General features: G+C 35.5%; 2 protein-coding genes and 1 long non-coding RNA gene across 3 annotated transcripts; 1 reads left to right on the forward strand and 2 right to left on the reverse strand.

Annotated features, from left to right (window-relative positions):
* Positions 1-4781: 4781 nt before the first annotated feature.
* On the reverse strand, positions 4782-5695 carry LOC104792791 (uncharacterized). The gene is made up of 2 exons (XR_769111.3): positions 5421-5695; positions 4782-5346 (listed from the first exon to the last, which is right to left on the reverse strand). It is a non-coding gene; the product is annotated as an uncharacterized LOC104792791 (long non-coding RNA).
* Positions 5696-8482: 2787 nt separating this feature from the next.
* Positions 8483-11033, forward strand: LOC104782423 (uncharacterized). The gene is made up of 9 exons (XM_010507345.3): positions 8483-8672; positions 8754-8873; positions 8954-9272; positions 9356-9746; positions 9865-9964; positions 10061-10120; positions 10261-10344; positions 10424-10531; positions 10616-11033. Exons 1-9 carry the CDS (start codon positions 8601-8603, stop codon positions 10922-10924), a joined length of 1563 nt encoding a protein of 520 aa, XP_010505647.1. The 5' UTR covers positions 8483-8600; the 3' UTR covers positions 10925-11033.
* Positions 11034-11495: 462 nt separating this feature from the next.
* Positions 11496-13261, reverse strand: LOC104782424 (expansin-A4). The gene is made up of 3 exons (XM_010507346.3): positions 12948-13261; positions 12535-12853; positions 11496-12243 (listed from the first exon to the last, which is right to left on the reverse strand). Exons 1-3 carry the CDS (start codon positions 13090-13092, stop codon positions 11934-11936), a joined length of 774 nt encoding a protein of 257 aa, XP_010505648.1. The 5' UTR covers positions 13093-13261; the 3' UTR covers positions 11496-11933.
* Between the last annotated feature and the right edge of the window lie 553 nt (positions 13262-13814).

Below are 13814 nucleotides of genomic sequence, written 5' to 3' on the forward strand. Positions count from 1 at the left end.
TAGAAAGAACATATGACTGATACGAAGGATTGATAGTAGAATAAGATAAGACAGAACAAAGTGAGTAAGGAGTGGTAGAGAGTTTCAAAGGAGAAGAAGTTGAAATTTGATTAAGAGAGTGATGATAGTCAGATAAGTAACATGGAGCCTTAGTATTCCGTCGTGGCCTGGCACTTGGTAATGAGACCACGCCCCAGTATCCGCAGTAACAGTCTCTGTAACCGGAACAATGACACTAGAGTGTGTATCGGGTGAAGGAGCATGTGACGAAGTAGATGTGGATGCATGAGATGGTGTAGATAATGCAGGAAGAGAAACATCAACCGGAACAGATAATGGCAAAATAGCATCACCAAACAAGTCCACATCATGAGTAGCATGCTTGACATTTTGAAAAGGGAAAATGGTTTCATGAAAAATAACATTTCGAGACACAGAGACAATATTAGTATCAAGATGCAAAACTTTATAACCTTTATAACCAAAAGAGTATCCTAGAAAAACACATTCAGTAGCACGAGGACTAAACTTGTGTCTATCCTTTTGTAAAGTGGAAACAAAACAAAGACAACCAAAATTTTTGAAGAAAGAGTAATCCGGTTTCTTTTTAGCAAGAAGTTCATAAGGAGTAACATTGTTCAAAACAGTAGATGGAGTTCTATTAATCAAGAAAACTGCAGTCAATAAACAGTCACTCCAATAAGCTAAAGGAAGATTTGATTGAAACAAGAGAGAACGAGCCACATTGAGCAGATGTTGATGTTTACGTTCAACGACAGAATTCTGTTGTGGTGTATAAGCACAAGAATATTGATGAACTATGGCATGTCTACTAACCAAATCAGCAAAAACAAGTTCAGGAGCATTATCAGTTCGTATTTTCTTAATAGTAGTCTGACATTGATTCTCAACCAGTTTAAGAAACAAAGGCAATTTGATTGAAACTTCACTTTTATTATGCAATAGGTAAACCCATGTTACACGACTGTAATCATCTACAATGGTGAGAAAAAATTTAAAACCTTCTGTAGATTCTATAGCAAAGGGACCCCAAACATCGAGGTGAATAAGATCAAAGGGAGTAGAGGACCTATGACCACTAGACTCAAAAGGAAGACGTTTTTGCTTAGCTAAATGACATATATAACAAGGAGACTCAGAGGACAAACTACACAATGATGATATACCCGGAACATGCTTTAACTTGTCAGAAGATGGATGTCCTAGGCGTTGGTGCCACAGAGCTCCATCAACCTTCAAGGATCCAGAAAAATGCAACTCAGACAACTGATGATCTCTGCCGTATATGTAAAGATTGTGAAACAGATATCCTCTACCAATCATCAATCCCTGAATAGGCTCCTGAATATAGCAAAACAATGGATAAAAATGAGCAGAATACTGGTTATGTTTTAACAAAGAACTAACAAAAATCAAGTTAAATTTGAAAGATGGAACATGGAGAACTTCATGCAATGTTAAGGATGATGATAAATGCACAGTGCCACTATGAGTAATATCCACTCTAGCATCATTTGGCAACGTTACTGTAACCCAGAGACTGATGTAGTCTCATGAAAAAGTGTCATATCAGAACAGACATAACTTGTGGCTCCTGTATCAATTATCCATCTACCATGAGGTAAATTCGAAGAAAGGGAAGAGAGACATTGATGTTGGAAAGTAAGTTGGTAATTCTCATAATGAAGAGATGTAGAAGGAAAAGAGGTAGGAAATTTAGTCATACCAGAAGATGATTGAGGATCCATTACACCATGATCTGTAAGAACAAAGCTTTGGGGAAGGAGCAGGCTGTTCTGAAGACGTGACATGAGCCTGATACTGTTGAATCAAAGACTGGATTTGATCGTTATTGAGCTTAGTAAGATCCAAATTGACAGCATTAGTCGCAGGAGAAGCTGCTTGATAAGCCGTAACAGCATTGGCCATCGGTTGAAGTTGAGATTTTGTCTGAACAGACTGCGATGGAGGAAACGACTGCGCTGGCTGAGAATAAGATCCAGCAGATCCTCGAGGCTGAGAATAAGATCCAGCAGATCCTTGAGGCTGAGAAAACGAGTTGAATGGTCTCGAAGGTTGAGAACCAGATGAGAAACTCTTATATCCGGGGATATAACCTGGAGGATAGCCATGAAGTTTGAAACACTTCTGAACAACATGGCCAAGCTGACCACAATAAGTACACAATGCGCGATTAGAAGGATAAGGTCGGAAGTGATTCTGCATTGCAGCAAAAGCTGCATTATCATAAGATCCATCAAACGAGGACTGATTCAGAAGAGGATAAGCGGCTGAGGAAGCAGGCTTAGAATCAGAAGCCTGAAAGATAGCACTATCAGCTTTTGGTGTGACACTCGTCTGTCGCTCATCCTATGTGACCATATTGTAAACTTCATCAATAGAGGGAATCGGTTTAAACAGCAAGATGTGGCGCCTGGTTGATTCATAAGAGGCATTAAGCCCCATAAGAAACTTAGTAACCTGACTTCGCTGTTGCAACGTCTCCTATATACCAGCTGCATTACACTCACACTTTCCACAAGTGCACAAAGGCAAGTAAACATAATTCTTGTATTCCTCCCAAAGAGTAACTAAGGCAGTGTAATAGGAAGTTACATCCATTGAACCTTGCTGAAGCAAACTTAATTGTTGCTCAATCTCATACACACGAGGAGCATTATCTTGTTTGAATCTCGACATCAGACTTTTCTAAATCCCTTATGCAGTAGGAATATACAACAAACTAGCTCCTATTTTCTTGCTAACAGAGTTGATAATCCAAGTCGTAACCATATCGTTGCAACGAGACCAAGATCCATAATCACGATGATTCTCAGGAGGTTTAGAAACTGTACCATCAATGAAGCCAAGCTTATTGCGGACATTGAGTCCCATGCGCACAGAACGATGCCACGAGTGAAAGTCTGCTTTGGTGGTTAAACGATCGGAGGCTAAAGCCATTCCCGCATGATCGGAGCTATGCAAGAAATAAGGATTGTTGTACAGATCTGTTGATGAATCAGTTGGATTCGCACGAATCGGCAATGATGGAGCCATGAATCGAGCTTGGGAAACTCAGAAATCAAAAGATAAGATCAAAAACAGAAAGAAAGATGAAAGAGTGGAAGAACAAAGTTGAAGATAGAAAAATAGAAGATTCGCGAAGAAAGTGAGAATGATTTGTCGATTTGAGGCACTCATTGAACAATTCAGAGATGAAAACGAAGATAGCGAAGGTCAAAAAGAAGAAATCAAGAGGATATCACCATTGAAGAAGATGGATTAAGCTCGCGAAACTTCAAGAATGAGAAAATTTTTTTGTTATGCTCTGATACCATATTAACACTTTAAGATTGTAAAAGTGATTTCTCATTAACCGTAGAAATGTACACTTACAAGAGTATATATACATGTATTAGTACTAAGTAAAAGGAAGCTTAGCACTCTTCTTATTCTATACAATATATATATGTTAATAGAAGACTTGATGCAAGTGCTGCTTGTGGTCAGCTGAGGAATAAGTTTCAGGAAAGCTCTGTAATTGCTGAGACGAATTGTCAAGAATCTCAGCCAGATGGAGAAACTGCCGCGTCTTGATGTCCGGGATTGCACAAATCTCTGGTTTTGCCATTAGATGCTCTGTTCAACTTTGTTTTGAAAAGTAGACAGGCATGACTCAATGACGGAAATGTAAAATTTGCCTTTAAAGGCTTGGTCGGTCATTACAGCTGGGGATGAGGAGATTGAAGCGCACGTTTGAGAACTGATGACTTTGACATAAGTTTTATATGTCTTGGCCTATATGTTTGTGATGTGATGTATACTTAGGCATGTCAATTAGGCCCAAAGGCCGCGGGCTGGCCCGGCCCGGTCCTGAAAAATACCGGGCTCGGGCTTAAATATATATGTTCAGAAAAAATCGGACCTTTCAGGCTCAGCCCGTTTGGGCTATAGGGCTTTTCGGGCTTAGCCTGACCGGGTTCGGGCTAGCCCGAAAAGCCCTTTAACAAATATATTTGTATTTTTTATTAACATTTTTATTTGATTAATGATTTATTGTAAATAAAGTTTTAAACTATAATCTAAGTTTTCATATTTACTTAATAACCTTGCTTAATATTTTTAAAATTTTTATATATGATATTTTATATGAATTATATATAGTTTTATTTGGTTAAAGCATAAAATTTTATTTAGTTTTAAACTTTTTCTTTTAAATTAAGTTGGTTGTAGTGAATATACATGGGTTATTAAAATTTTGATTGATTTATTTTACAATGCATCTTTAAACAATGCTTTTTAAGACTTATAAGTTTGAATTATTGACCGGTAAGATAAGCCCAAAAAAATCTGAAAAGCCCTATAACCCTGTTAGGGCCGGGCTCGGATTTTGAAATATAGGCTCGGAAATATTTCGGGGCAGACCGAGCCAGGCTCAAACATATGCGGACTTTACCGATTTCGGACCAGGCCGGACCGGACCAGTCCGATTAACATCTCTATGTATACTTTGGTTTATAATAATTGTGAAGAGGAAACCAATTTAATAATGTTATCCAGTGAATGATATTAATAGATCCATACACATTTTAAATACATGACATGAATTATCATATTTTCTCCTTAACACGCATATTGTCCATCAAGGGAGTATGATTCTTGATAAGTTTTGGAATGGGTAAAATATAACTTGTATAATTGATTGGAAGGTGAAACCAGAAACAATGATAAACATAAATTAAATTAAATTGCAAGACAAATGTTAAAAATCATTATAAAAACAAAAATTACAAAACAAATGTTGAAGTTACAATTTTCTTTTTGCATAAGATATGATTATTACAAATATGATTATCTACACTAGAGACATCAATGTGAAACATGCGATTTATAAGGGATGGTGAAAACTCAAACATCTTGTTTCGGATATAGACTTGCATTGAACCGGTGGAATGAATCAGGCTGATATAGGTAATTGTATCAGCAACTGTTCACCACATAACTAGAAAAACACATTTATTTAAAACTTATTCCTACACAATTTATCGATCTATTTTGCATATCTTGGAATATGTCCAATGCTTTTTCTAAATTATATTTACTACAAAAAACTATTACGCTATGTTGAACTTAGTATCCGCTGTATTGGACTTAGAATCCACTATGTTGGATTTAGAATGGTGAACGGTTTGATGTAAGTAAATGGAAAATTCGGTTGGAGAGATAAATCACAACAAAACCTTGTTGGTTCATCTTGGAAACAAGACAAAAGAGACACACGGCTGGTGAAAATTGGGCCCTAACATGGAAAATAAGACCATGAACCTATAGGAGAAAGACCATGTTTTAGACGACGCTCGGCTCAGTAAACAAAAAGAAAAAAAAGTAAATGAAAGTACCTTTCTATAAGGCCAGACCATGACTCGATCTAACGGCGGGATCTGATCTTAGAACTCATCTCTGCTTTTGTGTCAAGATGGAGTTACAGATCGTACTTGCAGAGCTAGACGGCGCTCAAGTTTTAATTTGTGTATTTGACGTAAGGCTTTGCCGTTTTAGGTTTATGTTTGTTGTGGGAGGTCGAGAGTTGGGTTTATATATTCCCAAGGTAAGGTTTCCTTGTGGATACCCTAATTTTTTTATATATGTAAATAGTACAAATGCCTTTTTCGATGAAACTGGTGTACTGTATTTTTATATTATTTAAAGTTGGATATATTTTGTAAAAGCTATTTGTTTATGTATATTTTTATAATTGGAAAAAATATAATGATTCTTGACTTTTTTAAAAGTAATTATTTGAAAGTTTGCATACAATATATCTTGAGAATATCTATGTTTATAAAAAGAAAAGTATATCAAGAAAAAAGGAAACAAGTTAATATTTATATAAATGGAAAATAAAATTTTGACTATTAACTTTTTCAGAAGAAAATATTTGAAATTTTGAAAAGAATATCTATATTTATATAAAAAGGTAATATATATCAAGAAAAAAGGAAAAAAAATAATCTTTTTTATTTTGTTATTTATTCTTTGTTTGAATGACTCTTTCTCGGTTTCTCCGCTTCTCTCAATTTGAAAGGAGTAACTTTATATTTTATAAAACAAAATATTTATATCAGTTTGTTCGTAACAGATGCTAGAATCCATACATTTCACTTTTTACCATATACCGTATATTTTACTTACCATATACAAAATATAACATTTTTTACCATATACAATATATAACGGATGCTAGAATCCATACATTTGGACTTTTTACCATATGTGTGTGTCCAGTGTTATATTTAGCTAAACTCTAAAATCCAAAGCATTTCAAAAAAATAGTAAATCCAGATACTAATTTTTTAACTAGATGTTCTAACTCGGAAATAAAGGATCTAGTGAGTTGACACAATCATGAAGCTTTCCTAATTAGGTGAAACATATATTGTAAAGATTGGTCTTTCTTTATTTGCTGGATAATAACCGGTGGTTACTGGTTAGTGTGGTTAATGTGAAATTCCATATCATTTTAATCCTGAGTAATTTATTTTTCGTCCTCCATGCTCCACCATTACTCTAGGATTGCATCTTCGTCTTAGATAGATGAATTTTGTTTGTTTTATTGAATTTTTATTTGGGTTATAGTATGATTCTAAATCCATGATTCGGTGACATTGGTTTCTAAGCTCAGAGATTCTAATTTGATTTTTACCTTTGATGCCGTTCAAATGCTTGTTTGATTCCATTTGACATGATATTTTTTTCAAATGTTTTATCTTCCCGAAACGAAACATGTTAGACTATCAGATTCAAATGTACCTATTCTTTCTAAGAAAACACAACTTAATAAGCCACAAACGTTAATATAATCGATATGTAGCCTAGTGATCGAACTGCAAGAATATCAGAAGTACATAGCGACCAACCCGATTATTTGATTCGGCAGTGAAAGGTATAAATAATGAACAAAACAAAAAAAAATGAAGAAATTTTGCTATTTATAATGAAACTTCGAAGAACATAAGACTCGGCCAAAAGACGAGTACAATAATAAGAGAAAATTACAAGTAAAGAACTCATGTATATGATCTCCTATACACAATAACATACACATCTTAGATTCCCCATCTTCCTTCAACGTATTTGCTTCAAGTCTTGCAAAATCACTTGTCTTTTGTAATTTCTTCATCACAACCACAATCATGTATCTTACACTTTTGCATATCTCCGAATATGTCCACTATCTTAATATCAAGATCCATCTTACTCTTTTGCATATATTCAAATACCTATATAGGATTTGATGATCTATATTTCTACCATTCGATTAACTAAATCTACAATTTTTTGATACGGTAAAAACTAAAACATAGATCTATATCCCATTTCTACCATCTGATCAACTCCAACTATCCCACATAAATCTTCCATTTAAGATAAAATCTATAAAACCAAGTGTTTTAAGCTAATGGTGCTAAAAAACAAACAAAGTTTCATCATCTCAAAAAGTGACTTTCTCAATATATATAGATTATGGATAGTTTGAGTATCACCATTAAATGTAAAAATACATCTAGAGGAATCGAACCCAGTACCTTGGACATTTATGAATGGATATTAAACCATTTTGCCATCTTAGTTTCTTTGTCCTAATGTGAAACGTTAAATATTTCTATATATACATGTGTTCTGAAATTTACAAAATGATAAAAAATAAAAATAATTTTTTTTTCATGATTTTTTTTGAGTTCGGGTATACCCGAATAACCCGAACCCGAATGCCCAGAGCTAATTCCTAGTCGCAACCTAGCGCTACTGGCTACTCAAAGGAAGTATTAGCTGTAAAGTACCTTAAGGTGTGACAGGATGCTGAATCAATCTAACAGCAGAGATCTTCGAACCCCATCAGTGTAACAACAGATTAAAACTTCTGAATCCAACACAACTTTTGTGTTTCACCAAAGTGGCTCTTTTCTCGACCTCTTTTTAAGGAATGAGTTTGCAGAGCTTGGCGGCGCTTGCCGATTATGTTTTTTTTTGTTGATGTCACAACTATAGGTTTAGGTTTCTGAAGTCCTAATGAGTGACGTGCGCTTCAATATATATATATATATATTATATGTGTAGTTTTAAGCATGAAATTTTGAATGTAAGTCATGTATAGTTTTTTTTTGGCAATCACATAATGTAAATTTGAGAAATAACAAGATTGTGTTAATCACAGATTCACAATTATTACTAGTAACAGTTTTGGCTGAGAATTGTCTCTATGGTAAGATGGGGTTCAGGTCATGCACACCTCTAACAAACCTGTGTTTCTAATTATAGAGTGGAAGTCTTTTGTGTGTTCTATATGTCATTGATCTGATCCGCCGTTGTTCCGGCGAGTCTCATGTGACTTACATTATCCTATCTTAACAACCTCTAGTGACCCAAAAACAAAAGTCAATAACTGTTTAAAATACTCTTTAATTTTTGTAACTACTCAATTCTCCTACCGACCCTTTTAATGGCTCCCACGTTTCACTCTAATCATTCTCTTTCTCTACTTAGTCCCGTTTCCTTCTTCTTTTGTTTCTCTGAAACCCATGAAATTTGAAGAACTACTCATGGAAGCTTCACAGCAACATAGTAACAAGAGACATGACTTAGAGGAAGGAGTAAGTACCTATGTTCCTAAAAGAAAGACTCAAAACTCTTTATTCCAACTTTTACTTATATGATTTTGTATGTTTATGCAGGTAATGCATCTTAAAGAGAGACTAGAGGAAGAAGATGCAGTAAAGAGAACTCTAAAGGCTGCTTTCAATGGCTCTGTTGTGTCTCTTCCAAGTATCTCCTCATTGTTTCTTCCACCTCAAGTAAAACCAATACTCATACCTCACATAATACTAACTATTTCCTGATGATCAAACAATTAAGAGGTTTTGTTGTCTAACAGTTTTCCGAGCTTATACAAGAATTAGCCGTCGTGGAGGCAGAGATTTTATGTCTAGACCGAAAAATCGAGGAGCTAAAGCTTAAACTATATTACGAACAGAGACAAAGGCAAGAAATGCAGACCGAGCAGAAGAGGACATTGGCAAGGCAGAGCCACGTGAAACAGAGTACTCTGCCACTAAGACATGATCTTCATCAACGATCTTTGTCTCATTGTTACCGACGCTCTACTCTAGACGCTGTCTCAAGTACTCATTCAAGGCTTTCGTTTTCTTATGCTCCCGATTTCTTAGATGCCACGACTTCAGGTGGCTTCACAGGTAAAGTAGTTTGCTTATTCCGAGTACCGAGTGTTTTGTATAAGCTGCACATTTCAACTCAAGGTCATGGTTTTGATGAGCAGATGAATTTGATGGAGTATCGAGGATGCAGATGGGTAGAGTAAGAAAAGGGCTTCGACTTGTGGAAGTGAAGACCAAAGACGACCCAAACGAAGTATCAGAACAACTCATCAACTGTCTCATAGGCATTTACTTGGAACTCAATCATGTTTCATCAAAGACCAAAGGGGACCTCTCCCTTTCAAGAAGGCCCTCTTCTTGTAGCCGGAAATCAAGCACATATAGTTATTATCAAAATGCAATGAATCTTGATCCGTATCACGTATTGCCAGACTCGAGCGGAGGCGTCACCAGAGACATTGGCCCTTACAAAAACTTCATCCACATTTCAAGAAGTTCCATCGATGTGAGTCGTTTCACCCACTATTGTTCATCGGCTGTTCCACGCTTGAGGTATTATAATTTACATTATGTGAATTCACGATATATACCAAATGACCTCATCAAATAGTATATATAAATTATAATTCTTGAAGAAATTGTTTTATTGACGCTTTATGTGTGTTAGCAGTGTTTTGATGGAGAAGCTGTCGGAGGTAGATTTGAGATTTTTGACCTACAAGCAAAAACTCGCCTTCTGGATTAATATCTATAACGCCTGTATCATGCATGTACGCCACATTTACAAAATAAATTATAAGAATTGTTTATAGTATATCACACAAAATTGAACTTAAAATCGGATTAATCCTATGTTCCAATGATAGGCATTTCTTGAGTATGGGTTACCATCGTCACACAATAGACTACTTACCTTGATGAACAAGGTAACTTTTTTGATTAAAATCCAAAGAGAGAACTCTAAATGTTGAAAATAAATTAAATTACTCTAAATTTATCTTTTTGTAATAGACTCTAAATGTTGAAAATAAATTAAATTAAATTTATCTTTGTATTTTCTTGGCAGGCTTCACTCAACGTCGGTGGTATAGTCCTTAACGCTTTGGCGATAGAACATTTCGTCTTGCGACATCCTTGTGAACCAGAACATGTAAGTGCATTCCATTTCAATTCATACCTTTATATAGAATTAATTACCACAATAGAGCTAATCAACATCTTTATGAAAGGACTCGCTTGATGAGAAAGAAACTCTCCTACGACACACTTATGGTTTAGGATATTCAGAGCCCAACGTGACATTTGCGCTTTGCCGTGGAAGTTGGTCTTCACCAGCAGTAAGTGGACAAACAATATTCTTTATCTTAATCGGTTATTACTAAAAAATTTATGAATAATGAGATTATTATAATCATGTGCAGCTAAGAGTTTATACAGCAGAGGAAGTGGTTAACGATTTAGGGAGAGCAAGAGTGGAGTATTTAGAAGCCTCGGTGGGTGTTTCAAGCAAGAAAAAGATTGTGGTTCCCCAGCTACTGCAATGGCACATGAAAGATTTTGCGGATGATATTGAATCCCTTTTGGAATGGATCTATAGCCAGTTGCCTCGATCAGGGAACCTAAAGGGCATGATTATGGAATGTTTGAAGAGAAAAGCAAAAGTTCCTTTAGCTAAGATGGTAGAGATTCAAACATATGGACACGAGTTTCGTTATCTATTGTCATTGTAAATATGAGAGATCCTTATCTTGAATAGAATCACAATATTTGGTAGCTTCTCTCTCGGATGTATAAATTCTCGTTATAATTTTTAACAAATAAAATATAGTTTGATATGAACACTTTGACGAAAGAGACAAGATAATATTCGACAATTCAAAATGTTTGAACAGAAGCAGCGAAATTTACTCCGATGCTTTCATCAACTAAATCAAACTTTTAAAGTGGAGTAATAGTATAAATTATTAAAAATATATAATGGAAATGACAAATGAGTATAAACTTTAGAAAAATTTGTAAGTGGAGAAGACATGTTCCGTTCATATCACCAAAAAGGAAAAAATGAATAACAAGTAGAACGACTTGTGGACTTATGTTTACGTTTTGCATCAAATACTGTCGGAAACACTTTTTTTTTTTACTTTTTAAATACATCGATCAAAAAAATCAAATCCCACTTATTAAAGGCAATTTAATAGACCAATAGCCATTGAATTATTCTTGTTTCTAAGTGGGATCCCCGTGGATCTATCACTAACATGAATTAACTTAACAAAAACTGTGTTGTTATGGCGTGAGAAATAGTAAAACCAGAAGATTCGTATAGAAAAGTATCATAATACAACCATGTTTTTTTAGATTACACAGAAATTAAACGTTACAAGTTGTAACTTACAACCCAACTAACCATGTAAAATACTTTTAATAGCTGCGGGCTGTTACAAAATTTTCTCACAGCCACTTCAGCTACTCTCACTTTCTCTTTCCATTTCCCCCTTTACCACTCACACAATTAAAAAACACCAAACCCCAAAAACATCACAAAAAAAAAAAAGTGAAAACACACAAAAGTCAAAGATACTTTCCCCCATATATGAAAACTAAAAAAAAAAAGGAAAAAAAAAAAAAAAAAAAAAAAAAAAGGAATAGCGAAATTAGCGGAGAGTTTTCTTTTGTCTCGAACCACTTTAATATTTTTTCGATTTCCTCCAAATTTTCGAGTTACTCGAAACTCGGCACTTAAACCCTGAAATTCTTCCCGACAAAGGTTTGACCAAACTGCCAGTTAGATGGAACCATGTTCCACGAAGTAGATGTCCTACGGTCACTGCCTGTGACGCGGAATGAGAGTGACTGACCAACCAAAACTGCGTTGGATTGCCAGTTTTGACCCCAGTTCCTGCTCAAACTCATCCAACCAGTCCGTGAACCTTTCACGTTTGCCCTCACGATGTCTCCTGCTCCAGCCACGTTAGTGATCAGAATCAAGTTAAAGTAACGGTGACCGTTGATCGTGAACCTTATTCCTCCTCTCTTTCTACAAGGCACCCTACAAACAAACAATAACCAACATTTCACACTCGTTTAGTCACTCACTCACTTTACATGTCAATAAAATTTGGAAATTAACTAATTAATTTGTGCATTTCTAAATGATTTGTAAGAAGCTTTTGACTTCAAGTATTAGTTCAAAAATTTAAAATAGAACACAAAAATGTTAACAATGGCCTCAACTAATTGTTATTAGCCGTTTATCTAAATATATTTTTTGTATGCTAGTTATAATCTTATTATCTTGTAAGTATTGGTAAGACCCTAGACCATTGAACAAGATGTGTACCTGCGGTATGAGACTGGAACAATGCCGGCGCGATATTGAGCGATCTTGAGGAAGACAGGCATGGCTAGGTCGAAGTGTTCACGTGGAGGGTTGCACCATCCTCCGTTGTCGCTGGGCTGAGCCAAGTTTGGTGGGCAGAAATTGGTTGCGGTGATGAGGATCGAAGGACTACCGGAGTGGCACCATTGAGGGTCGTTGGCGCATTTGAGCTCAAAGCAGGCCCCACAACTCATACCGTTGTTAAACAGCGCCGTGCTCAAAGCTGCCGTGTTGGTCCCGTACCCTTGGCTGTATAGGTTACCGTAACCACAAGCTCCTCCTGTAATTAATTAAACTCATTTCGTTAAAATTCCAAAAAAAAGGAAGATAAAAAGTACTTTTAGAGTATTTATGCTCTGTTTCGATGGACTGACCCATAGTGCCGGAGGCGTCGCTGCCACCGTAAAAAGTGGCGTGTGCGTTTTGCCATGAACTGCCGGAGTAAACGCCGGGGATTCTAGCGTCGGCAAGGCTAAAAAGGACAAATGTGGTAAACAGAATTGCTAGTTTAATAGCCATTTTGTGTTGTGAATTATCAAAAAAAAAAAAAAAAGAGAGTTCTAAATTTTACTATTGAGGGTTTTGATAAAGGAGAAAACGAAAGAAAGAACAAGGAGCGCTTTCGAGCTTGCGCTCTTGTTGTAGAGAAAAGAGTTAAGAGGTTTGTTAATTGGAGAAGAGGATGGTGGAGGAAGAAGGAGTGAGGTTCGGTATTTATGGAGGGAAGGAAACTCCAAAGTTAGAGTAAGAGAGAGATATTATTGGCTAAGACTCTTTTTAATTTTCCTTTTTGTCAAAAATCTAACTTTTTAAAACAGATTACTAATTCTACGTAAGGTGGAGGTAGGTTTGTAACCGTTTCGTCATAATTAAAAAATTATAATCTCATTTTTAATGGATACTATAATGATAACTTTAAAAAATTATCTCATTGATTCCTGGTTTTTTAAACTTGTGTGACGACTTTAATAATTTTTATACAAAAAAAATATATATTTTTTAAAAAAAGTTCGACAAAGAATATCGGAGTTGACCTTATTTGAGGTGTTTCATACTTTATACTAATGCATAAATAATGTTTGTTTTGCTGACCAAATAAATGCATAAGATATATATTATAAGCCTTTAATATGTTTCTTGACTCTGCTCGTTTTTACACTTCTTTAGTTGCGCGGGTAGTCTTGTTCAAAGGTGAATTGTCTTATGCAATTACCATGAATCTACTACGTACAGATTCTCTC

The sequence above is a fragment of the Camelina sativa genome, chromosome 4, assembly GCF_030686135.1.
Source record: "Camelina sativa cultivar CO46 ecotype springtype chromosome 4, ASM3068613v1".
Taxonomy (NCBI): Eukaryota; Viridiplantae; Streptophyta; class Magnoliopsida; order Brassicales; family Brassicaceae; genus Camelina; species Camelina sativa.

Bases quoted from the DNA above. Each gene is read 5' to 3' on its own strand.
- LOC104782423 (XM_010507345.3), top strand. From the start codon at position 8,601: ATGAAATTTGAAGAACTACTCATGGAAGCTTCACAGCAACATAGTAAC. The intron at 9,747-9,864 runs GTATTATAATTT...GTGTGTTAGCAG, and splicing joins TCGGCTGTTCCACGCTTGAG to TGTTTTGATGGAGAAGCTGT. The intron at 10,532-10,615 runs GTAAGTGGACAA...AATCATGTGCAG, and splicing joins GAAGTTGGTCTTCACCAGCA to CTAAGAGTTTATACAGCAGA.
- LOC104782424 (XM_010507346.3), bottom strand. From the start codon at position 13,092: ATGGCTATTAAACTAGCAATTCTGTTTACCACATTTGTCCTTTTTAGC. The intron at 12,854-12,947 runs GTCAGTCCATCG...AATTAATTACAG, and splicing joins CGACGCCTCCGGCACTATGG to GAGGAGCTTGTGGTTACGGT. The intron at 12,244-12,534 runs GTACACATCTTG...GTTTGTTTGTAG, and splicing joins GTTCCAGTCTCATACCGCAG to GGTGCCTTGTAGAAAGAGAG.